Genomic DNA, 27,613 nt, shown 5'->3' on the forward strand with positions numbered 1-27,613 from the left:
TTGAAAGAGTTATCTGCACTCCTATGTTTATAACAGATCAACTCATAAGAGCTAAGGTATGGAATCAACCCAGGTATTCATCAACAGAATGAGTGGATAAAGAAATTGTGGCTTATATACATGATGGAAAACTACTCAGCTATAAGAAAATAAAATGAAATCCTGTCTTTTGCAACAAAATTGACCCAATTGGAGATCACTATCCTTAATGAAGTAAATCAGTCCCACAAGACAAATATCATATGTTTTGGAAACTAATATACAGAGTGAAGAAAAAATGAATGTAAATGAGTGAAATTGAGATTTTGACATGATTATTGTGTATAGACCTTGTCTATACTCCTGAGAAACAGTGGTTGTTCTATTTGTTGAATTTCATACTTATTGGAGGGTTAAGCTTGTGATTATAAAGCAAACTGAAGTATGTCAAAGCAAAAACTAAAAGAAAAATAACAGAAAGTAGGAGGGAGAGTGGCTGCAAGATAGGGAGGATTGTGGGGTGTTTGCTGTGGCCCAGTGGATTAAAGCCCTGGCCTGAAGCACCAGCATCCCATATGAGTGCTGTTTTGAGTCCCAGCTGCTCCTTTTCCCATCCAGTTCTCTGCTATGGCCTGGCCTGGGATAGCAATAGAAGTTGGCCCAAGTCCCTGGGCCCCTGCAACTGTGTAGGAGACCGAGAAGAAGCTCCTGGCTCCTGGCTTCAGATCATCCCAGCTCTGGCCATTGTGGCCATTTGGGGAGTGAACCAGCAGATGGAAGACCTCTCTCTCTGTCTCTATCTCTCTCTGTAACTCTGTCTTCAAATAAATAAAATTTAAAAAAAAATAAGTTTTAAAAAAGGGACACTGCTTCCTCAAGTCAGCTTTAAAAAAAAAGATAGGGAGGGTTCCTAGAATGTATCATTATGTTCTTAAAACTGTATATGTGAAATACATGAAATTTATTCCCTTTATATAAATAAAACTTTTTAAAATACTGAGAAAATATTAAATTGAAAAAGATAGGCAAATGGATTCTGCTAATTTACATTTTATGTGAGACTCTACACCAATATTTGCAAATGAGATTGCTTTTATTTTTGCATTCATAATCAGGTCATGTATCATAATCACTACATAAAAATATAACTAAGTAGTTTTCTTCCATTTTCTATTCCCTCTTGACTAGTTGAAATACAAGCAACAGTATATTTGATTATTAAAGATTTGCTAGAATTCCCTGTATACTCAGGTGAGCCTGGTGCTTTCTCATATGATCCCTGTTGGGGCGACCTCCTATTTTACTTCCATACAGCTTAAGGTATTTTGGAAAAAAAAAATCTGAGACTATGGAAAAAAGAAGGGACTACTCTTGTCTTTGAGAATTAGAATTTCTAGAATGAAATCTTTTACCAGAGAAAATACTATGTAACTGTGAAATAGTGTTTGTTAAGTCTAATTATGCTGGATAAAGGTAATTTACCTTCATGACAGATTTTACCAGTCACTGAAATTATAAAGTCAAGTCCACAAATCATTTATATTGTACTTAATAAACTATTTTTGAAAGAATTATTATTTATTTTATTTGAAAATCAGAGTTACATAGAGAGAGAAGGAGAGGCAGAGAGCCAGAGAGGGAAGCCTTCCATCTGCTGGTTCACTCCCCAGTTGGCCGCAATGGCCAGAGCTGCGCTGATCCAAAGACAGAAGCCAAGAGCCCCTTCTGGGTCTCCCATGCGGGTGCAGGGACCAAAGGACTTGGGCCATCTTCTACTGCTTTCCCAAGCCATAACAGAGAGCTGGGTTGGAAGTGGAGCAGCCAGGACTCGCCCATATGGGATGACGGCACTGCAGGAGGCAGCTTTACCCACTATGCCACAGCAACAGATCCAATAAATAAACTGTTTAACATAATAAACTATTTGCCAAGTTTTTATTTTTCTTCTTTTGCTTCTACAGTTTTTTTGTATTTCAGAACTATCTAATAAATATTATTCTCATGTTTTTATCATGGGCAACTAAAACAAGTCAATTAAGAAATAAATACAATTTATCAAGCTTCCAACAATCTATTATTATTGCTAGAATGGTGATTTCTCTGGAATACTGTTGTATATATTACAGATAAATAATTTAAGCGCTATCTCATGATGTATATGAGAGAACTGATTAAGAACAATTAAAAACAATATACCTTCATTTTAATTAAAACACAAAGCAACAATTAAGTTAACAAAAATGAATGTAATGGTTAAATTCTTTGTCTTGCATGCCACTGGATTTTTAAATATTGTTTTCTAGCTTAAAAAATAGAAGTGCTTTGTTTCAAAGGCTCCACAGAATCTGGAGAGGGCCTTCTTTTCCTTGGGAACCAGGGGATGAGCCTGAAGAGAGGTGCATCTTGCCATGGGCAAGCCACTGGGTGCTGACTTCAGCAGTGCCACCATACTATGGAGCTGGTTAGATTGAAGGAAGAGGCTAGGAATTACCTTTGCTGATGCAAAAGCTTCGTTTTTCTTACCATGGGCATTTTTATCTTTAGAAAATTGACATCAAGTAGTATTTTTAAATATCATACACACAGACACACACACACATATCTGATAGTCAACTAGAAAGACTCTTCCCCAAATAACTTCAGAATGACTAATAAATTAAAAATAAAAATAAAACCATAAAATAACTATAATTAAATTAGAAATATATATAGGAGGATGCTTAAGGAAGTAATTACTTAAACATAATTAAAGATAAACATAGAAATGAATGATGGGTTTAATATAGAAATGTTAAAATTTGATATGTCAAATATACAGCAAAAGGGACAGGAAACAAGTGGGAATGGGAGACCTTTTCTAATGATTAAAATTTACCTACAAAAAGTTGCTGTGCCTCTCCAAGGACTTTGGAAGTAAGGAGTCGGTTGTTCTGGCTTTTTAGCTTCCCATCACATCCATCTCGCTCCAAAGCATTTGCTTCCTTGACTTGGGTGCTCATCACTGGTTGTGCCTTTCAAGAGCAAGAGCAATGTTTTTTTAAATAGCCTCACAAAGGACCAAGATGTTTATATCAAGACTGTCAGAAAACTGTGCCTGATAGCTGAATTTGTAAAGCACTGACAATTCCTATTAATGTCCTGTGAAAAGACCCGTCTTGACCTGCATATCCGTATTATGCAGTTTGGGAAGCAATAACCCCTCTGCTCCGGAGAAAAAGCTGATTCATGAGAAGAGTGATGAATGTGCTCCACGACATTGTGTATTTTTGTGAGAAATCTTCATAAGCTGGGGAACGTGACTTCTGGAAGCATGAAATTCAGAACAAACAGAGGCCAGGTCTGTGCAGTGGGTGAGGGGAGAGACACTAGACCCTGACGACCTAAATTCTTGCTATCAGCCTTCCTTACATACAGGACCCATGGCTCTGTGCCTTATCGTTCTCTGAAAAGTGAGGACGGCAATGCCTAGGATATTAGCATTATTGTAGGAATTATTGTATAGAAGGGCCTTGGCTTGTTCCCAGGAACAAAATGGCAGCTTTATGGATAGCAGTATGAATGTAGTTACAGTGATAACGATGGTGATTTAAGGAAATATAGTGCCTGATCATTGTCTCCTCACTAAATTTAAAATGAACCAAGCATAAACCAAAGGACCCCAAGTATTAAAGCAAACCTAAGAATTTACAGGCGCCCTTAATCCCCCACAATTGAGGGCCGGTGTGTTCTTGGGGCTTGGAACATACATTTCTTATGTAAAAAAAAAAAAAAAAATTTAAACTTCAAAAATATTTTTTAAACTTCCCCAAACCCGCGTCTCCCCTCGCCAGTGGTATTTTTGTTCCTTCCTCTTTAATACAATAACACAGGGAGCAACGGAGACGGACCCAGCCCCCTCAGCAGCTCCAGGAAGGAACCAAGAGGCCGAGGCCGACCCCGCAGCACGCAGCCAGCGCCTGCGCATGCGCCTGGTTCTGTGGCCGTTGAGTGGGTTTCGAGTCCGGGTGAATTTTGTCCCTCGGCGCTTGCCCCCGCTCACCTGCCCTGCGGCTCCGGGCCTGGTCTGCAGCGCTCGCTTTTCTCCTCTCACGGGAAGGCCACAGGCTGTGGCCCTGCGGGCGGCCGTGCCGAGATGAACCCCAGCGCCCCCGGCTACCCCGTGGCCTCGCTGTACGTGGGGGACCTGCACCCCGACGTGACCGAGGCGATGCTCTACGAGAAGTTCAGCCCGGCCGGGCCCATCCTCTCGATCCGGGTGTGCAGGGACCGGGTCACCCGGCGCTCCTTGGGCTATGCCTACGTGAACTTCCAGCAGCCGGCGGACGCGGAGCGAGCGTTGGACACCATGAACTTCGACGTGATCAAGGGCAGACCGGTGCGCATTATGTGGTCTCAGCGCGATCCGTCCCTTCTCCGAAGTGGAGTGGGCAACATATTCATTAAGAATTTGGACAGGTCCATTGACAACAAAGCCCTGCACGATACGTTTTCTGCTTTTGGCAACATCCTTTCGTGTAAGGTGGTTTGTGACGAACACGGGTCTAAAGGCTATGGGTTTGTGCATTTTGAGACGCAGGAAGCTGCTGAAAGAGCTATTGAAAAAGTGAACGGGATGCTCCTAAATGATCGCAAAGTGTTCGTTGGACGATTTAAGTCTCGTAAAGAGCGAGAAGCAGAGCTCCGAGCCAGGGCAAAAGAGTTCACCAATCTTTACATCAAGAATTTTGGGGAAGATATGGATGATGCGCGCCTTAAGCATCTCTTTGGCCAGTTTGGACCTGCCTTAAGTGTCAAAGTGATGACCGATGAAAGTGGAAGATCCAAAGGATTTGGGTTTGTCAGCTTTGAAAGGCATGAAGACGCGCAGAAGGCGATGGATGTGATGAATGGAAAGGAGCTCAATGGAAAACAAATTTACGTTGGACGAGCTCAGAAAAAGGTGGAACGCCAGACGGAACTTAAGCGCAAATTTGAGCAGATGAGGCAAGATAGGCTCACCAGATACCAGGGAGTTAACCTTTATGTGAAAAATCTTGACGACGGTATCGACGATGCACGTCTCCGGAAAGAGTTCTCCCCGTTTGGTACAATCACTAGCGCGAAGGTTATGACGGAGGGTCGCCGCAGCAAAGGGTTTGGTTTTGTGTGTTTCTCCTCCCCAGAAGAAGCCACTAAAGCAGTTACAGAAATGAACGGTAGAATTGTGGCCACCAAGCCGTTGTATGTAGCTTTAGCTCAGCGCAAAGAGGAGCGCCAGGCTCACCTCACTAACCAGTATATGCACAGAGTGGCAAGTGTGCGGGCTGTGCCCAACCCGGTGATCAGCCCTTACCAGCCAGCACCTACTTCAGGTTACTTCATGGCAGCTATCCCACAGACTCAGGACCGTACTGCATACTATCCTTCTAGCCAAATTGCTCAACTAAGACCCAGCCCTCGCTGGAGTGCTCAGGGTGCCAGGTCTTTCCAAAATATGCCTACTGCTGTCTTCCCAGCTGCTTCTAGACCACCATTTATGAGAGCAGTGTCTGCACAGGTTCCACGAGTCGTGTCCACACAGCGTGCCGCTAACACATCAACACAGACAATGGGTCCACGTCCTGCAGTGGCTGCTGCTGCAGCCACTCCTGTCCGCCCAGTTCCACAGTACAAGTATGCTCCAGGAGTTCGCAATCTTCAACAACATCTTCTTAATGCACAGCCACAGGTTACCATACAACAGCCTGCTGTTCATGTACAAGTTCAGGAACATTTAACTGCTTCCATGTTGGCATCTGCTCTCCCTCAAGAGCAAAAGCAAATGTTGGGTGAACAGCTGTTTCCTCTTATCCAAGCCATGCACCCTACTCTTGCTGGCAAAATCACCGGCATGTTGTTGGAGATCGATAATTCAGAACTTCTTCATATGCTTGAGTCTCCAGAGTCTCTCCATTCTAAAGTGGATGAAGCTGTGGCTGTACTGCATGTCCACCAGGCTAAAGAGGCTGCCCAGAAAGCAGTGAACAGTGCCACTGGTGTTCAAATTGTTTAGAACTGATCAGGAACCATGAAAAGAAACCCATGCTTCATTGAAGAAAAATATCTAAACATCAAAAGACTTAAGTTTTCTGGAAAAAATGCAAAATATAAAATAAATTTTGAAAACAAAACATTGAAACTAGTCCTGAAGTACTTATTGATTTAAAAACAACAAAATAATCCACAAAAAGTAGTATAAAATATAAAAACTAATTTCAGCGAAGTACACAAATTTAAAGCATTCCTTTCTTTAATGTTTTTATTCATTACTGTGGAATATCTCAGAATATTAGTTCTGTTTTAAGGATCCGAATTGATAAGGAAATGTAATTTGGATTATAAAATTCTTTAATAAAAATCCCTAACCAGAAAAAAAAAGGAACATACAAGTAACAACAGCAATTAAAAAGAATGGTTAACATATTCTGCAAGGAATAGAAAATCTACAAAGTTTGTTCAGGAAGATCAGCACAAGAGGAACAAAATGAAAAACAACATAAACAGAACACTCAGGAACAACAACAACCCAGTAGTGGAGGAAAGGATCTAATATGTGAGTTGTTACAACATATCATCTAAATGTCTAGTTCTCAACAAAAATCACAAAACTTAAAGAAATATGTCACATACATATGGGGGAAACCCTCAGTAAAAATTATCATTAAAGAATGTCATATGTTGGACATACACATACTAGATACAGACTTTAAATGATTTGTTTTAAATATGTTCAAAGAGCTAAAAGAAGCCTTGACTAAAGAATTAAAGGAATGTTTGACAACTAGAGACTATCAGTTAAAAAGTAAAAATTATTTTTAAGAACCAACTGGGAGGTCTAGATTAGAATAGAAAGTAAAATGACTGAAGTAAAAAATTCTGCATCTGGGTACACAATAGATTTGAATAGGCAGAAGAAAAGATCAGCAAACTTGAAATAGCACAATAGAGATCATCTAGTGAAAAGAAAAAATTAAAAGTTGATGGGGGAAAATGTATAGAAACTGATATGGGAGTTTCATCATCACAGTTATCAACAAACATAATGGGAGTCTCAAGAAAAGAGAAGGGAAAGAGGGCTAAAATTATTTGAAGAAATATAGCCCCTAAAAAGACAAAAACAACCTGGACATCTGAGAATATCAACAAAGAGATCAACACCTATTTATATCATAGTCCAACTAGCAATGTTAAATACAGTGAGAAAATTTTTAAAAAATAAGAGGAAAACAGTGTATCACACATGACTCACAATATAATAAGATTTCTCTTCAGAAACCATTGATTTCATAAGACCATCAGATGAAATCTCTAAAGTGCTGGGAAAAAATTCCCATTGAGAAATAATTCTATTACTAGAAAAACTCTCCTTCAAAAATTGTACAGAAAATCAAGAAAACACTTCAAAAATTTTGTATATGCATGTGTTTAGCAGCCTTATTCATAATTTGTAAAACCTGGGAATAACCAAGATACCCCCAGTAAGTTGGGACAAATAAAACTGTAGTACATCCAGAGAACTTAATTTATTCAGCACTAAAATAAATGATATATTAGTCAGTGAAAAATATGACACAAACATAAATGCTTATTACTAATAAGCCACAATGAAATAGCTACATTCCAAATAATACCAACTATATGGCATTCTAGAAAAGGTAAAAATATAGATGCAGTAAAATATGCATGATTTCCCAGGTTTAGCAGAGACGAGGATGGACATAGTGAGATTTAGGACAGCAAAACAACTGTGGGTGATAATACAATGGTGGATACATTTGTCCAAACACCTAGAATGTACAGCACCAAGAGTGAACCAAAATGCAAACTAGGGGCTCTGGATGACAACGTGCCAGTGTAAGTTCATCACCACTCTAGTATGGGGTGTTAATACTAGAGGAATGTGAATGTGTGGATGCAAGGAGTTTAAGGAAAATCTCAGCACCTTCCTCTCATTTTGCTACAAACATCAACTATGCTAACTAGAAAAGGAATTCTGGAGATGGGTGGTGGTGGTGGTTACATGTGAATGTGAATGTGGTTACTACCATCAAGCTGTATACATAAATATAGTTAAAATGGAAAGTTTTTATGTACTGAAAATGTTCATGGAATTAAAAGGCAAAATATAAGACTTATTTCTCGATAAATGCTCCAACAAGTTCAATACACCGTGTAAGCAATGATACCAGCTATTTAGTCTATCCTTAAAGAACCAAGGATCCTTGGAATTTAATCATCTAGGTGCAGCTTTTGACTTTATTAATGAAAAATGAATATCCTTCAAAGCATATTTAAGATTATTAAATAAAATATAACAAAAATTTCTGTTTGTTGAAAATTTTCTTTGAAAGATCTGATCTTGTCTACAATTGATCTGGACACAATAGTTGTGGAACTCATCATGCATAAAGTTTACTACTTTTTCAGTCAAAATTGTATAATCTGAATGAATCGATGATGTTGGTTACTGTTTCTGCTGTTAGTCATTGATCCTTTTCAATTAGGGCACAGAAAAGATTAATTTTTGTTCACAAAATAATGGGGTAGCCTGATACTACAGGCTTTGTATTCAGTATAGTATTATCTGTCTTAAAATTAGTAATTCATTCATAAAGTGCTAATTTCTTTGGAGTGGTTCTCCCATAAATTTGCATAAAACATCAATGATTTCACCATTCCTCCACCTAGGCTTCACTACCTATTCAGTATTTGTCCTCATCTCAATTTTAGCAGAATTGATGTTGCTCTGGTAGGAAGTCTTTTCAAATTGATGCCTTATTTTTCTCACTGCCTCACACTAAATCCTGTTCAAACATGCTGTAACAAGTTAGTATGAGTTGATTTTGGTGCAAAAACTTCTATATCAATGCTTAATTTTTTCATGGTATGCTTTCCCATGAACTTTTTGAAGATCCATCATGTATTACCCCAATTTAGAAAACTCCAACTTCTTAAAAAATTTGTCACACAATAGGGTAAAATATAAAACATATATCTGAGGGACTTGTAGCCAAAAGTTACAAAAATATCCTACAATTCAACAGTATGAAAATAACCCAATTTAAAAATGAACAAAAGATATGAGCAGACACCCAAACAAAAGACATATATCAGTGAATATGACCACTAAAACCATGAAAATATGGTCTGGGTTTTAGTACTTAGAGAAGTACACATTAAAACAATAGTGAGAAGCCAGTGCCTGCACACTGCAATTGATATATTTAAAAGACAGACACAAATAAGAGGGAGGATGTGAAGAAATTACAGCCTTTACACTTTGCTGGTGGGTTTTTAAAGTGCTATCACTTTGGAAAACAGTCTGGTATATATCCAAGAGAGTAGAAATCATAGCAACACAAGTCCTGTATGCAAGTGTTTAATTGTGAAAAAAGGGCTCAAATGAAGGGTCTACTGACTTGTGACTAGATAAAATATTATATACCTATCAAATATTATTTGGCAATAAATAGAAATGATGTACTGATATATTCTATAGTAAGTCAACCTTGAATACATTATGCTCAGTGAAAGAAATTGTTTGCAAAAGGTCACATCTTACATGACTCAATTCATATAAAAATTTCAGATAAGCAAACCTGTAGTGGCAGAAAATATATTAGTGAATACCTGGGACTGGGTGAGATGAGAAGTGGGTGTTGGGAGGGAGAATAGGAAATGATTGCTAATGGATCTGGAGTTTCATTGTGAGGTGACAAAAGGATGCTAAATTTAGAGTATGATGATTATTATTACCAGTCTGAGAATGTGTTCAGAACCACCAAATAGTGCACATTGTGTGGATTATATATCAATGATGTTATTTTAAAAAAAAATAAATAGAATTATAGCTTAGAGTCCCTTTTCAGGTTATGACAACCTAATGTGGATATAAAATAATTAGGACAGTGGCTAATGAGCTAGTAAAATATTTAATTACTTCATAAAAATGCCTCGGTTGAGTCTCAGTACACTGAATTCAACATTGTCAAGTTTGGGGAGATAAAGTGACCCTGCTATGCTGATAATAACTTCGAGGAGCCATATGCATCAAGAAGTAGACATGCTTGTGCTCTATTTCAGTCTTTAATTAAAGAGCCAAACCAACAATATCAGGCAGAAAGGGGGAGGAGGGCACTCAAATAAGCAAATTACCTTTTAAAGTTTTGCAGACTGATCCAAATGTTTGTTTAATCAGCAGTGTTGAATCCCTTTATTAATATGTTCACATATCTGTTTATCAATAACTCATCAAAACTGTACATACATTTCTTCTTTCCAGAGTTATATCATCAGTGAATAAAAAGCCAACAATGTCAGTGCTGACATGTTGAGCAACAACCTGGAACCTAGACATACCCTTGGGAATGAGGCATAGCCTGTGAAGCAGAGCCAGGAGAAAGGATAGCACAAAGAAAGCCAACGTGCCTGGTCAACCATCTGACCGTGTGAGAGAGCAACAGTACAGAGTGAATGGTGTTGTCCCAAGCCCGGTTCAGCACTAGGGATTCTAAGAGTGAAGATAAAGTCAGGGAAGCAAATATTTGGATAATACCTGGCTCAGACTGCTATGGAGCCTGGTGATGGCACCAGCAGGAGTGAGGCCAGCACAGCTCATGGCCCTTTGTCTCCGGGTCAGTTACCAACACTGGACCTAGAGGAGCAGAAACACCTGTATGTTGCTCCCTAAAGTATTTAACAAAAGTGGACACAGTTCATTGATCAAAACTGGAGACTAATACCAGAACAGGACTGTCTTAGTTTGCTTTCTGTTGCTCTTACAAAATACACAAAATCGGTAATATATAAGGAAAAGAGTTTATTTTGGTTCACAGTTCTTGAAGTCCAAGAGCAGGGTATTGGCATTTGCTCGACTGCTGGTTAAGGCCTTGCTGTTTTATATTATGATAGAGAAGCAGAAAGTGGAAGGAGCATGTGTGCTATTGAGAGAGACAGAGGGGAGGCTGACCTGCTAACAATCCCTTCTCACAGTAACCAACTCAGTCCTATGATAGTACAAGATCTAACCCAATCTCAAGAGAACTAACTCACTGCCTCAAGAAGGACATTAATTAATCCGTTCATGAGGGCAGTGACCCCATAATCTAATCACCTCTCAAGGCCTTACCTCTTGGAAGTTCCACCACCTCTCAGTCCATTACACTGGGAGCCACACTTCCAGCACATGAACTTCTGGGAGACAAACCATACTCAGACCATAACAAAGGCTAAAGCTCAGTTGATCTCTCAAATCCTAGAGTGATTGCCTTACTAATTTTTGTCATTTCTGAGTTCTGGATACAAAAACTTTGGAGGAGAGTGGAAGGTGTGATCAGTGTGGGCCAATGGCTAAGTGTCTAGGAGCCAGGGAGACTCTTGCTGGCACTTCTGCTCTGGGAAGACTGCAGTCATGGCTGTCCAAAGTTAAAGCAGCACAGACAATGGTCCCTTATTTACTGGTTCACATGGACAAGGGCCAGGCTTGTTACCGAGGAACACTGCTGAATATGAAGACCCGCAGCAGAATAAGGTGGCAGTGGTCCATTTGTTTTGGGAATTTCTGTGTCTCTGAGGGAAACAGAAAAACAAGGCCAAAAACTTCAAATTCTGTTAAGTAATAAAATTACCATCTTGACTTTTAATAGTTTATAAATCTCTGTCTTCAAATGTCATTATTCTGTGTTTTTAGATGGCTACCCCAAAGAAGAAATGATTTATAGATGGAGAAAAAATTCAGTGGAGGCAGCTGATCAGAAGTCATGGCGACTCTATCAGTTTGACTTCATGGGCCTCAGAAACACTACAGAAATCGTGACAACTTCTGCAGGTAGGAATGTCTCAAAAAAACGAACAATAAAACCTCAATTTTTATTACTTGAGGCTTAAGGCTGCATATGCCCTTAATACAGAATTATTTCATGTGTAGATTTTAAACTAAATATATTAGGTCAACTATGATTCCTGAGTGACAAAACAACTGACTTAAAAACTAAATAAATGTTTTAATTGGAATGGGAGAGAGGTGCTTGAAATTGATTTACATTTTGAATCAAATAAAACTTTGCTTTATAGCTATAAAACAAATTAGCACTATCACTATGACTATATTATATAAACCAGTTTTAGTAATGGTTCTACAGGTTAGCCACATAAGTATCAAAATTAGATATTACTGATAATTCACAAATAAAAAGAATTGGTATGTAATATCCACTGGGTTTTAATTTCTGTCCTTTTCCTTCTTTTACTCTAAAGTTATCTTAGAATTTGAACTGCTTTATAGATAAAGCACAATACTTACCTGCCAGTTTTATTTTATTGAGTGATCATTTAAGCATATTATAAAGCATGTGATTACATTAAAAGATTAATTGTTCCTATTTATGGCTTTGAACATGTTTTATGTTTGGGTTTTGGTTTTTACTCACTCCTGTGGTCTATTTTAAAATTGATTTTCTTTTGACGGGGGGGGGGGGTTGCCAGTGGAGGTTACAGTCAACTTTTCTGTCAATTTTATTTTTAATATGAATAATTTATTGGCCCTTAAAGTTTCCTGATAATCCAGCTAATTGTTTACTAGATTAAAATGTTAGTTTTCATAATTAGTGGTAAATGTCTTTAAAAGATGGTCTGCATTCTTGGTAGAATTGTGAAATGGAAAGCCAATTATACATCAAAAAATATCCTGAAAAAGTTACCTCATTAACAGTGAATAGCAATGGATTCCCTGTGAGTGTTATGTGGCAAAGCTGACAAATGGGAATTATATTTAAATATTAATGGTAAAGCAAGAAGAATGGGATATCATAATTTATTGAAATGAACTGTGGAGGCAGCATAAGGAAAATGTTTTGGAGAGGTTTGTTCCTGTTATGAGGCATCTACATTAATAATCTAACTGTACTCTATGAGCATAGACTGCTCTAGCCCCTCAGCAATAAGGCTAGCAGGAAAGGATCACCCGGCAGGGATGATCCTAGTAGTAGCACTGACATGCAAAGGTTATTGCCTTTCTTCCTTTACTGCAAGATGATATTAAAGAAAAAGAAATAAGTAGAGCACAGCTAGTTCAGGAATTTTGAAACATTTTAAAACAATACCAGCCCAAGAAAATAACATATGAATGGAGCTAGGAGACTGAGGTTCTTGTCTAAGCAATTATTTTCTAGGTTATTGTGGCCCATAAAGAAATTATAATGTATCTAAATTCATACTTTTTGAAAGTTTTATGGCCATATTCAATCATGACATAATTACAGTTGTAAGGAAACATCCTTTTGGTAACAAAAATATGAATTCATATGTTCATGAACTAATAATAATCTTGCATTTTTTCCACAGTAGCAACACAATTCTAACAAGAGGATGGCTGTTTATTATTGACTAAAACCAGATGACTTTAACCAAGAAAAGTATTCATATTTACTAAGTTTATATTTACAAAAAATTCAATACAAATAACTTTTAGATATTTACTTATTTGGTGATTACATTCTTATGTTGTAATGTCTCTAAGTGTGAAAAACAAAAACAATTGCCCTATTTCTTTAACAATTAATCTACTGGTAAAAAGTATTTGGCTTTCATGCTCTTAAGACCAACATAACTCAGATGGGTTTTGTTATTTATTGTGTTTCCTAATACCATTCTTAGCTTCACATTATTGTTTTAAGATCCCCAGAGAGGCCTTGGACATATCATTTCAGTTTGGAAAGGATTCACATCTTACTCAGTGAATTCCCAGATAACATCCGCTTCTCTGTGTTGAAAATTAAGGTTGGCAGGACTTGGATCCATTATCTTTTTTTTTTTTCAGTCAGTAAAACATTTTTATTACAATCATCCCTTTATTCATTTATCCAAAGCATAATTTGCAGGGGGAAAAACATAAACCCCTGGTTATGATGAAGGCTTACAGGAAGGTACAACAAGGGTGAATGAGAATACGTCCCACACATAACCCAGCAGCAGTGCGATAGAATCAAGATAAGGTGAGATGGAAGAGTTGTATCTGAAGCTTGCAAAACCAGAAATCATGCTGGGCCTGCAACTGAGTGTGTTGTTTTCTGTAGTGTTCTGGGCACATCCAGCATCAATTCAGGTTCAACAGTTAAGAGTGTGCAATAAATATTCATGAGCCACAACTGCTTGCCAAGCACGGCTGCCATTTTCAAAAAGTAGAGGGTCATTTTAGAGTATCCCCGTCAGATAAGTAGCTTTCCATAGACAAAGCTTAACCCTTGCTTTCAATTTCTTAGCTCACAATTATGTTGATGGCAATATGTACTTATATAATCCCTTTCTTCCAAGAAGCTTAAAACATTTACAACATCATCTAGTTGATTCTCAAGAATCATAGAGTTGGAAGAAGATAGAGATTATTATTCCATGCTGTATGTCTATATAAATAACTCTACTAGGGAACTTATTCATGAAATGAGAAAACATTGAAGAATCTCAGGCTTGTGAGACCAAGCTGTACAGCCTCCAGGTATATTGCTAATGCCAGGTACTTTATGGTGCAGTGTCTCCATTATCTTGAAGGTTACCACTCTATCTTTGACTTTGTTTGGGCATGACTCCAATGGCTTTTATTTGATTGACTCTACTTTTCGCTGGTAGGATAACAAGAATGTTAAAAGTATTATTTGTATCACTCAGACTTTGATGTAAAAATGCATGTTTATTTAAACTGTATAAATGTTATTTAAGGCATTAGTAACTACATAGGAGATCTTCAAAATGTTCATGGAAAATGGGTATTATGAAAAAACTATACATGAAGTTCAAAAATTTTTACGCCAAAATAAACTTATCTTTTGATTACATCTTCCGTGAACTTTTTCAAATACTCTTCTATTATTTCCTGGAACTTCCACAACAAAATCGCCAACTAGGAGGCTTAAAAGCAAAGTGCACATATCTCAGTTCAGGAGGCTGGAGTCCAAAAACAACTCCAAGTGTTGACATGGTTGGTTCCTTCTGAGGACTGTGTGGGAAGCATCTGTTCCAGGTCTCTCCTTGGCCTGGAGATGATATTCTCTGTGTCTTCATATCATCTTCCTTCTGTGTGTCTCTGTGTCTGAATTGCCCACTTCTATAAGGGCAACCTAATGAACTCATTGAAACTTCATCATCAGCAAAGACACTATTTTCATATTAGGTTACATCTATACATCCTGGGGGTTAGGGACCCCAGCATCTTTCTAGGGACTCAGTTTAACCAATAACAGTAACCTAGAAAATAGGACGTACTGGGAGGAGTAGCATTTCAGTTGTATTTGGAAGTAAGCATTTCTCTTTGTTCCCAACACAGTCTTTAACTTGGATACTCTAGTGTCATGCAGGTATCAATTCCCACACTCCCAGGTTAACTGCTTTGATTTGTTGTGAATAAAGTAGTCTCCATGCCAGTGCTACACAGTGTGCAGCAACCATTAAGCTGCTGACTTGCAGCCTTAGCATCAGCTTGAAGCAGGTATAAAATGGAGATTACAGAGCCTCACCTCAAATATTCTGGGTCAGCATCTCCTGGGATGGTACCCAGAGCTCTGCATTTCATAAGGTTCCCAGGTGAAGCAGATGCTGCTTATATTTGGAAGGCATTGGTCCAGGACAGTGGATGCATCACAGTCTCATTTTCATGGAATCCAAATGGTGGAGAATAGTCTTCCTTCCTTAAGACTCTGACTGGATCAACTGTGTTGGTTTGCTGATGATACTGAACAGTCATTATATACTTTGTGTCATTCTCAGCTATTCCTCAGGGACAGTTGAAGCAGATCTTTTCCTACACATGGAAAATTAAAGATTTTAGTTTTTATGTCTGCATCTTCCTATACCTATCTATATAACAATTTATCATAGATAAGCTTATTAGATTTTTATCCTGATAATATAAAATGCATATGCATATGAGTGTTCTTTAAAGTTTAAAGTCCATGGAAAATGGAATTAAGAAATAATTTTATTTTGGTTCACAAATATTTTCATTCTTTGAACATTTATTTATTTATTTGAAAGGCAGAGTGACAGATACGGAGAAACACACACACACACACACAGATAGAGAGAGAGGAAGGGCAAGATCTCCCATCCACTGGTTTACTCCCCAACTGACAACAACATCCAGGGAATCTGGCCAGGAAAAAGCCAGGAGCATGGAACTCCCTCTAAGTCTGTCAAATAGGTGATAGCAGATCAGACAGAAAGGCTGTCTTTTGCCAGACAAATTAACGGGGAGCTGGATTGGAGGTGGAGCAGCCAAACTTAAACTGCCACTCCAGTATGGGATGCAGGCATTACAAGGAGAGGCTTAACCTGCTGTTCCACAAAGTTGGCCTGCAAAAATATTTTAAAATCCATGAATACAAAGTGTGTTCAAAAGTTCATGGAAAGTAGATGCTATGGAAAAAATGAGATCAAGATTTATTTGAAATGTGAGAAAGTGAGCATATGTTCACATGTGGGTGTAGTCCACCTCACAGGAAGAAATACCCAACTTAAGTAGGCCAGAGGGTTACCCAAAGAGAGGGAGAAAGAGGAAGACAGGGAAAGAGGAAGAGAAAGAAGGAGGGCATGAGAAGGAAAGGGAGAGACAGCTAGATAGCACCCCCAGCCGTGGTCTGGGACATAAAGAATGCTGCCTCCCATTTTCATCCTCTTTTAGGAGGAAGAGGATGACACCTTTGCATGCATGAAGCCATCTGGGAATGTGATGGCACCTCCCCATATAATCAGGGTGTCTTCCCTTCTGGGTCTCAAATGAGACCCAGGGGCATTTAGGAGAGGTGGGCATCTTTAACCAACAAATAAAGAGGTACCATGCAGGGCCTCAAGTATTACAGCTCACTTGGGCTTAACTAGGTACCTGCCTATGCATGCCATATCAAGTAAAGAATAATTAATTTGAATGGAATAAATATGTGGAATATGACACAAGGTTTTATCATAAGTGTAAATGATAAAGCAAAAAAAAAATAAGTGTAATTGGAGATGCAGAAATTGAGGCCCTATAGAATGGGTTAGATATAGTATTTGAAGAAAGAATGGCTTAGAATTATCCAAAATGTATGGAAAACGTGAAATCAAACACTCAAGAATACTTGTCAGCTCTAGAGAATGAGTACAAAGGAAGCCACTGAACTGCCGATATGCAAAAGTAGAAAGCATGTATGTCTTTAAGCACCTGAAGGAAAAAAAGACACCTTATCTCTGCAGGAACAAAATCAACACAATATCTCTCTCTTCATCAGGAATTAAGGCAACCAGGAGACAAAGAAAATCAAAGTGTGAAAGAAATAGAATTTTGTATCTAATAAAAGACTAACAAAAAGTAAAATAATGTTATTGTTCAGCTAAGAGGAAAAAAAGGGATAATAAAGACACTGATTCTGTGATCGCTATATCATGAGCTGCTCCTCCCTCCTAAGATACTTCTGAACGAATTCTTTCACTTGCTTATATTGCCCATTTGAACCTCAGTCTGTCACCAGAGGAAAGGCCGTGGAAGCCTTGGGGTTCTTGTCTTCATGCAAGAAAGAATTCAGGTGTGAGACAGAGAGCAGAGTGATAAGGCTTTATTGGGGATAGGGCATCCCTCAGAATGGGAGGGACAGAGAGAGAGTGCCCAGTCGCTTGGACTGGGGGAGAGCACAGGATTGAATGGAGAGAACACACCTGGGCAGCCCAGGGGGGCTGCTCAGCTGAGAGGCAGAGAGCTGAGCCCACAGTCTGTTTGGACTCCCTAGGTTTTTGAGGGAGTCTGTTTACCCACCTCCCCCTCTCCTCCAGGACAAAGGATGGAGAGTCCTGGAGAAGGGTCTGTTGGGTGAAAATTAGCAAATTCCTCCCCAGAGTTGCTGGAGCTGCCCGGGCAGCAGCTGGGCAGAGCAGAGGGGCTTCCCTTAGGACCTCTGAGAAGGTTTTATTGCCCCATGTTATCAGGTAACCCATTTGGTCCTGAGGAGAGAATTCTCCTGGGAGTTTTCTTTAGGGGAAGGGCTGGGACCACCTGGGAGGTTATCAGAGTCTGGGCAGGACTTTGAAGTGCAAGATGCTGGACTACTGGAGCTTCCACAGTAGGTGCTGGTCTTCAGGCCTTTCTGGCACACACATAGGCCAAATTAATTCTGACTTCCTACCTAACAAGTCCAGTTGTCTAGAATAATTTGGGCAGAACACACAGTATGTTTTTGTCGTGGGTGTCAAGCCATCCACAGCAAGCTGTGCAAGACAGGGCCTGGAATGTGATACATGCTTTTCAGTAGGCTTACTTATGACAAGCCCAGGGCATGTTTAGGGCAGGTTCAGACATTGCTTATAAGTGACTTAGTAGTTGGAGCAGTCTTTGCCAAAGCTCCCTGACATCAGAGGAGGAAATCAATCAGAAGCCTGCAGCCCCATATTAATTGTACTAGAATATGTTGCCCTGAGATTACAAAACTCCGCATAGGCTGGTGCAGAGATTAAAGTTGCTGTAGCCAAAGTTACCAGGAGAAAGAGCTGTGTCTCTGTGGCTATGGCAAAATCACACAGCTTGATGTGAATATCTGATACTTTCGAAGTAATTCCAGCTTTAAATTTAGTACCTTCTGTACTATATTGCAAACTCAAAAAATTATTTTGTGTATGAAGTTTTAGAGATTAGCAGTGTTCAACATGCCATCTAAAATTTTTAAAAGCATTTTCTCTGATAGTGCCCATGGAGATTAGTGAGCCCAGAAGGTAGGATCTAAGGCAGGAGAGTCAGACATTTGATACACCGGCATTTCTCACTTCCTTTACAACCTTGGGCCATTTCTGTGACCCATCTGTGCACTCCCTCATAAATGAGAAGGAAATTGCCTTCTCCTGCATATCATTGTTTTGAATTTAAGTGAACTAACATATGCCAGGGACTCAGTTGCTCCTTGTGTGTGTGTGTATGTGTGTGTGTGTCCATTATTGTTGTCTCTGTGTACTTCCTGTGGAGAGGCTTCCAAGATTTACACAGTCTCTCTTTAGTAAATAGTCCATTAAATCAGAAGCTAGCATTTTATTCAACAAGACGTGCTCTAATAGGGCACTATAGTAAGATTTATGTCTTGAATGCAGATAGGAATCTGTGTTTAAGAAGAAAGTCTAAAAGTGGTTTCTTGACTTTTTGTCATATGTGTCTGAATGCAATCTGGGTAATAAATCAGTCTGGGTGTTAGAGTCATGATTTTAAAAATAGCGACAGTATCTTTGTTCACAAGATTGAGTGAAAAATCTTTCAAAGGCACTGTGAGTCATTTCCATCTCTAATTCAGAGAGGAAATGCAGAAAAAACCCTCGGCTTATTCTAATGAACTGTTCATCTGGTAAGAAAATTGGAATGCTGTGATACAAATAATATCTGAATATGTTTGTTCTTTTAAAATCTACTGTAATCAATCAGTCCTTCTGTGGGATTTGAATCAATTACAGCATTCAGTATATGCTGACTAATGTTTATACAAGTAGCATTTTGTGTTTTTCTTTTGGCTCTTGTCCTGCACTTTCAGCAAGGTGGGAAACATGCCAATATCTTTATTAATGAGGGACTGACTCTCAGTAATATTTCAGGCAAGCCTACACCAAGGTGCTACAGTTGGCCTCAGACATTGTTAAAATGAGGCCAGTGAGTTCTCCATGGTCACTGTGGAAGAGTTAACTTACTTCTTGTGTCTCACTCTCACTTGTTAGAATGTTTTATTTTCTCTAGTTTAGTGTTGGATTATGTTCTTTCTTAAATTTTGTTTTATTTTTAGTTAGTTTTTAACACATTCAATGTAATTCTTAGAATGATATTCCTTTCCTCCCTCCTCCCTCTCTCCCTCGCTCTTCCATTTTTTCTCTTTATTTTTCATTTCCTTCCTCCCTCCCTCTCTTCCTTCCTTCCTTCTCCCTTCCTCCCTTCCTCCCTTCCTCCCTTCCTCCCTGCTTTTGAGATATCACTGTGTGATATATTCTCTGGCCTGGATGGTATTTTATTTCATTTCCCCCATAACTTAGTTATATTACTGCTCCCAGTCATTAATAAGAATTCTTAAATGTGTAAATTCATTGACAGAGTGATAATCTAAAATTTATTTCTATGTGGGGCCAGCATTATGGCACAGGGGTTAGGCCACCACCTGCAATGCCGGCATCACATGTGAGTGCTGCTGGCTGCTCCACTTCTGATCCAAGGTCCCAGCTAAAGCCTCTGGGAAAGGCAGCAGCAGATGGCTCAAGTGTTGGGCCCCTGCCACCCACATGAGAGACCTGAATGGAGCTCTTGGCTCCTGGCTTCACTTGGCCCAGCCCTGGCTATTGCAGTCATCTAGGAAATGAACCAAAAGATGGAAGATTCTGTCTCTCTCTCTTTCTCCCTCTCTTGCTGAAACTCATTCAAATAAATAAAAATCTTTAAATTTTTAAAATCTTTTTAAATGTAAAATTATTTATACTTGTAAGTGAATTGTATTATTGTTGAAATTCAGACCCCTGGAAAATATTTATCTAGAATATTCCCATGCTTCAGATATAAACATTCAGGCCAGCACCGCGGCTCACTTGGCTAATCCTCGACCTGCGGTGCCGGCACCCTGGGGTTCTAGTCCTGGTCGGGGCGCCAGATTCTGTCCTGGTTGCTCCTCTTTCAGTCCAGCTCTCTGCTGTGGCCCGGGAGTGCAGTGGAGGATGGCCCAAGAGCTTGGGCCCTGCACCTGCATGGGAGACCAGGAGGAAGCACCTGGCTCCTGGCTTCGGATCGCACAGTGCGCCTGCTTTAGCGGCCATTTGGGGGGTGAACCAACGGAAAAAAGGAAGACCTTTCTCTCTGTCTCTCTCTCTCTCTCTCTCTCTAACTCTGCCTGTCAAAAAAAACAAAAGATATAAACATTCATTTATTACCTGCTTTTTGGTAACACTATTCCCTTTAAGGTAGTGAGGTTACTTGCTGTCTTATACAGATAGCAAACTGAGTATTAAAATTATCTTTGTTCATGAAGACCAGTGGCGAGCAGACCTGAGACTAACCTCAGATAGAGATAGAGTGCTTCTGTGTGTATAATACTGCAGGATGTGCTAGAAGGGGCCTCCGCCTCCCGTCTTACGCTGAAGTACCTGGAGCACTCATTCTCGCCCACATCCTAGTATGCATTGCAAACTCATCTCCAACCCTCCAGCCAACCCGTTTACCTTTGTCATTCCTCCAGGAAACCATTTTTAAGAGCTTCTCCCTCAGCCACCAAAGATTAGGGCAAATCGACGATCATATACCTCCATAATATCCTGACTTTGCCTCCTCTAGTGAAACTTACCACATTGCGTTGTATGGCGATTGTACCCAAAGAGGACACACGGACCAAGTCTGAGAGTACAAATTCTGGAGCCATCCTACCCAGGTTTAAATCGCAGGCCTACACTCACAAGGCATGTCATCTCAAACACGTACTTTTATTTCTCTCAGTTTTTCCATCTGCAGAGTGGGGAGGGCAATACTAATGCCTGCTTCACTGATAAAGACCTTGTAAGGGCTAAATGAGCTTGAAAGCAGCCAGAAATCATTGCTTAACGTTAACTTTACATCTGTTTCCCGGTAGAGGCTACTCCTGGCGTCCCAGGGGTTTAGCCAAGTAATTAGCTCAAAGAAAGCACTCGAATGTTTTTAAGAGAAAAGAACCATTAATTTGTTTAGAAAATGAGTCCAAAGGATAAATAGATCACTTTGTAAACATTTAGTTGCCACCTTAGAAAAATTAATGTGGGGACATAAAGGTGAGGATGCTGTTTTGATATTTTAATAGTTAAGTTTCACTTCTGTTTATAGCTTCATAATTTAAAATTTAATTAACAAGGGATACTTTCATGTACTTTGTGCTTTACAGATAGCAGCTTATTTTGACATGTGGATTCAAATATATGAACTGAAATTTATGAAAGGGGAAAAGCAGATTAATTTTAGCTCTTTGATATATGTTTATAGGCCCACACAAGCATGTAGTTTAAGACAATTTTGTGTTCTATAAAACACTGAATGCTTTCAGTAGAATTCAGAGTTAAGAAATCCACATGGCTTCTGTGCAGGCAAGGGATGCCTTGGGCCTATTTGGAGCCTGCCTGCCTAAGTGGGTAATTAATTCCTTGGAAAAACCCTGGGGAATCAGAAGCTTAAATAGTGAATGTCAATCCAATTCACCTGGAAGATTCTGAGCTGACTTCCATTTTCTGTCTTAATCAACGTAGAAACTGGGGAAATGCAGGCTTTATTCTCAAGATAAGGGAACTTCCACCTGCTCATGTCCATCTTCCTTTACCATGGTTCATTATCGCTATTTGACAATACCACTGTTCTTTCCTTCTTTTAGAATTTTAAAGTAAAATGCCATATGACTTGTATAATTTTATCAAAGCCTTCCTATCAACCCATGGTGGAGTAATTTGTTGCTCCTTTACACCAAAGTCTTTGTTTTATCAATAAATAAACTTCTAAAGGTTTGGACTTCATCCAGAATCACACAGTGCCATGATTAGCCCACTTGTCAGGACTAATTACAATGAACTGAGAACAAAGTCTTTATAAAAATTCGCTAGCAAGCCTACAATTTTATTGAGGACTTAGAGATACAGGCTTAGCTAAGAATTCATCATAGCTCCCTAAGTATGTCCTAAGTAGGAGAGGGCACATTCCACAGCCTTTTATTTATTCTGTTATAAAGTCACAGATAAAAGGAGTTAAAAAGAAACAAGCTTTGCTCTTAAGTCTCACTTCTGAAGGATATGAAAATGGTGTAAAGTTAATGTTTTCAGTACCTAGGACAAAAGGTTAAGATGGCTAAGCTTTTGGCCCACGTAAGTCTCTTTACCAAGCCATCAGCATTGGGTTGTAGAGGGTGAGGGTAGGGCTGCAGAGGTCAAGTACTATGGACTTGGATGTCCCATCTCAGTCTCCTCCCAGGACAGCACTTTCTTTTCCTTCTGTCATTTTTATGAGATGGCAGGCCAGAATGTTTCTAGGAATGAATCTGTGTATTGATAGTTTGTTTTATAAATAAGTTTGTTTTCCTGATGCAGAACAGCTATGTGATCAAGACTTATATTTATGGTGTTCTTTGTATTGATGAAAGAACCACTGACAAAAACAACCATGCATTTACTTTGTGCACATAAAGGCCAGTTTTTGGCACTACACTGACTAATTGAAGTGTTTGTCATGGATAAGATTCTGTGTCTTTAATACAAAAGCTATTCAACAGTACCCCAAGAAAGAGGACAATTTGTATTCAATAAGAAGGCTGAGAATAACCAGTCATTTTGAACAAATAAAAGTGCTGATAATGTAATTCTAAGTAAAAATACTTGCATAAAATCTTCTACAACCTGTTATCTGTTTTGAGGTATGGATATAAACTAAAGTAAAATGCAGCACAATCCATAAAGTGATTTTCCTCTTAAGTCTTGATAAAGTGTCCTTTTCTTCATAAATTGTTAGTGTATATTCCAAATGTTTTAAAATTTTGATTTTTTAATATGAAAATCACAGGAAACATAATGAAGAAAGCAACAAATCTTCATCCTCCAACAATCATTGCTAATATGGGGGGGGGGTATATGAGTACATATTTCCACAGTGTTGTTTTATTTTGTTTTTAACATGAGACACACTTTTTCACATGACAGATTAGATTTCATATTTTTTAAAAACTCTAAAATGGAAAAAAAATACAAATATTAGAATGTAAAAAAAACCTATAATTCTATCTCTTGGTAAAAACAACAACTAATATTAGGTAGATATCTTCTAAAATAATGTTTGATAAATTCACACAAATTGGTAGATAAGTATGCAGACATAGAAGTGTGAAAGTGATTTGTAATAACATTATATATAATATATAATAACATGATATAATTTTATATTTATTCATGTTATTTTCAAAATAAAATTATTAATGTTAAATATTAAATAGAATTTTTAATTTTCCTTCACTCTTTCAAGTAAAGAGAAAATAGAGGGATTAAAGCTTCAAAGAAGTGGTTTTTCACCATGAAATATATTTTCTAAATAATCCCTTTGAAGTTAAAAGAAATGTTTTTTTCATCTATTCATTTATTTGAGAGGCACAGAGAGAGCAAGTGAGTTTCTATCTTCTAGTTCCATCTCCAAATGCCTACAGCAGCCAGGGCTAGACAGGGCTTAAACCAAGAGCTAGGAACTCAACTCAACGATGGATTCCTATGTGGATGGCAGGAACCCAATTACTTGAGCCATCATTGGCTCCCTGTAGGGTCTCCATTAGAAGAAAGCCAGGAATCAAACCCAGGTACTTTGATGTGGGACAAATACATCTTAACTGCTAAGCCAAATGCCTACACCAATAACAAAACATCTTTTAGAAGATTCAGAGATACTTTAATATCTATGTACTTCAACTTTAGACAAAATCAATCATTTCAACATGATGAGAAGTAAAGTGATGCCAACACCCTGAAGCCAAACTGTTAGGAACATGGGGACAGTTGAACAAGTTAAGTTATAACTCATTGCAGTGAGAGAGAGCATGCCATGGGAAGACACAGAGCTTCTCACAGTAGGGAAATAAGGGAATCGTAAGATCTGGGTGTTTGGGGAAGACCTTCTAGTTTTATAAAAGAATGGACGCTCAATTTAGTTGAATAATGTTCTGTATCAGTTGATATGATCATGTGATTTTCCTTCTTAGCCTATTAATACAGTGGATAACATGCACTGATTTTCAGGTATGCAGCCACCCTCAAATTTCTGGAATCATGTATTGGAGTGGAGTAACTGGAACATGAACTGGCACCCTTTTGGGATACCAGCATAGCAGGCAATGGCTTTATCCACTATGCCACAACTTTGGCTTTTCATCTATTTTTTTGTTGTTGTTGAATAGTATGCACTGTATGGATGTATGTTTTGTTCCTCCATTCATGTGTTGATAGAAAATTGGATTGTTTTGACCTCTAGGATATGGTGACTAGTATGTCTCTAGCTATTTAGGTACAAGTTCTTACTTGAATCCTGTTTTGAAATTTCTTGAGCAGGCTCCAGCAGAATTACCAGGTCATGTGGTAATTCTATTCTTACTTTTTGAGGATCTGACAAGCTGCTTATTATAGTTAATGCACCATTGTACATTCTGACCAGCAATATGAGAGTCCCTCTTTCTTCAAATCTTCACCAATGCTCACTATTTTTGTTTCTTTTCATTATAACCATCATAGAAGCTGTGAAGTGGTACTTCATTGTAATGTTGATGGACATTTTATTGAAAACTACTAATGTTGAGGATCTTTTGACATGCTTATTTATCATTTGTATATCTTCTTTACAGAAATATCTGTTCAACTCTCTTTGTTTATTGTTAAGTCAGATGTTTGCCCTTTTTTCCTTTTTTCAATTCTACTAATTTATTTTTTAATTTTATTTAAATTATACAAGTTTCACATATTTCATATATATACAGATTTAGGAACACAGTGATGCTTCTCACCCTACCCTCCCTCCTGCCCATACTCCAACCCTTCTTCCTTTTCCCTCTCCCATTCCCACTCTTAATTTTTACAAAGACCTATCTTCAGTTGACTTAATGATCATAAAATTAACCGTATACTAAGTAAAAAAGTTCAACAAATAGTATAAAGAAAAAACAGTGTTCCTCAACAGAAGAGAAAGGGGTTGTAAAGAAAATATCAAATCTCAAAATGTCCATTTTACTCCAATACATTACATATTTGGTACTCCATTAGTTACCTCAGATCAGGAAATACGTGATATCTGTCTTTTTGGAATGGCTTCTTTCCCAAGCATAATGGTTTCCAGTTGCATCCATCTTGTTGCAAAAGACAGGATTTCATTTTTTTTACAGCTAAGTATTACTCCATAGTGTATATATACACTATAGTTTCTTTATCTAGTCAACAGTTGATGGACATCTGGGTTGATTCTATATTGTAGCTACTATGAATCATGCTGCATTGAACATGGGGATACAGATAACTCTTTCATATGCTGATTTCTTTTGGTGTGGATAAATTCCCAGGAGTGGCATGGCTGGATCATATGGTAGGTCTATATTCAGGTTTCTGAGATATCTCCATACTGTCTTCCACAGTGGCTGCACAAGTTTACACTCCCACCAACAGTGGATTAGGGCACCTTATGCCCCACATCCTCACCAACATTGGTTGTTTGTTGATTTCTTCAAGAGAACCATTTTAACTAGAGATAGGTGAAACCTTATTGTGGTTTGGATTTGCATTTCCCTAATAGCTAGTGATCCTGATCCTGAGCATTTTTTCAAGTGTCTGTTGGCCATTTGAATTTAATCTCTTGAATAATGCATTTTCGAGGCCTTTGCCCATTTCTTAACTGGACTGTTTATTTATTGTTGTTGAGTTTCTTGAGCTCTCTATAGATTCTGGATGTTAACCCTTTATCAGTATATAGTTTGCAAATATTTTCTCCCATTCTGTCAGTTGCCTCTTCACATTGCTGGTTGTTTCTTTTGCAGTGCAGAAGATTCTCAGATTGATATAATCCCATTTGTCAATTTTGGCTTTGATTGCCTTTGCTTCTGGGGTTTTTTCAAGAAGTCTTTGCTTATACCAATGTCTTCCAGAGTTTCCTCAATGTTCTCTAGTAATTTGATGATATCAGGTCATAGATTTAGGTATTTGATCCATTTTGAATGGATTTTTATGTAAGGTGTAAACTAAGGGTCTAGTTTCATACTTCTACATGTGGAGATCAAGTTTTCCCAGTGAAATCAGACATGCCTGCCTACTTCACTAGCACCACATGTTGAAGAGACAATCTTTGCTCCAGAAATTGACTTTAGCTCCTTTGTAAAAGATAAGTTGCTTGTAGAGGCGTGAATTGATTTCTGGAGTTTCTAGTCTAGAGATTCTTGAGTTATTTCCAGATTCATTCCATTGTTGTCAGAGAAAATTCATGGTATGATTTTGATTTTTTTGAATTTGCTGATGTGAGGAGTCAGTTGGCTTAATAGGCAGTCAGGAGATCCCAGTGGAATTTGGGGTGTAAAATATTTGCTTCCTTCCCCAAAATGTTATCTTTAGCAAGAACAAACAAGCCACCCTCCTTCCTCTCAGAATATCCAAATTTACCATGAGAATAGCAAAGGAGCTCTTCCTGAGCTCACAGCTTATTGTGAAAACAAGTTACCTATCCCACCCTTAGCAGGCCAGACAGGATGGAGAATTATAAATCAGGCCTTTTGATTGGTTTTTGTCCCCACCTGGTAACTGAACACCAATCTGATTGTAAAGTTTTTTTTTTTTTCCCTTCGAAATTGTACTCAAAAACCCAAATGCTAGGAGGCCTTTTGGGTTCTTTCCTCTCTTGAAAATCCTCCTTCATGTCACTCTGGCTGGAGGTCCTTAACTCTAATAAATACTTTTAAATCTCTTCGCTGTTTGCTTGGAAATTCTTCTTCCATGTGAGACAAAGAACCGAGGTAACAATAATTTCTCCACCGCCGTTTTCCCGTAACACTGAGACTTGCTTTATGGCCTCGGATATGGTCTATCCTAGAGAAAAGTTACATGCACTGATGAGAAAAATGTGTATTCTACAACTGTG

At 38.5% G+C, this 27,613-nt stretch overlaps 2 protein-coding genes across 2 annotated transcripts in view; both read left to right on the forward strand.

The window, feature by feature from the left end:
* GABRG3 (gamma-aminobutyric acid type A receptor subunit gamma3) overlaps positions 1–27,613 on the forward strand; it is a 651,067-nt gene that overhangs the window by 577,946 nt on the left and 45,508 nt on the right. Inside the window, exon 6 of the mRNA XM_062204567.1 lies at positions 11,687–11,824. Coding sequence (XP_062060551.1) covers positions 11,687–11,824 — 138 coding nt within the window. The remainder of the gene's footprint in view (positions 1–11,686; positions 11,825–27,613) is intronic.
* LOC133769369 (polyadenylate-binding protein 1-like) lies at positions 4,112–6,010 on the forward strand. Its single transcript, XM_062204566.1, has one exon. The coding sequence runs from the start codon at positions 4,112–4,114 to the stop codon at positions 6,008–6,010; it is 1,899 nt and encodes a 632-aa protein (XP_062060550.1).

Source organism: Lepus europaeus, chromosome 11 (genome assembly GCF_033115175.1).
Source record: "Lepus europaeus isolate LE1 chromosome 11, mLepTim1.pri, whole genome shotgun sequence".
Lineage (NCBI taxonomy): Eukaryota > Metazoa > Chordata > Mammalia > Lagomorpha > Leporidae > Lepus > Lepus europaeus.

What these genes read in the sequence shown, in the direction of transcription:
- LOC133769369 (XM_062204566.1), top strand. Translation starts at nt 4,112, where the DNA reads ATGAACCCCAGCGCCCCCGGCTACCCCGTGGCCTCGCTGTACGTGGGG.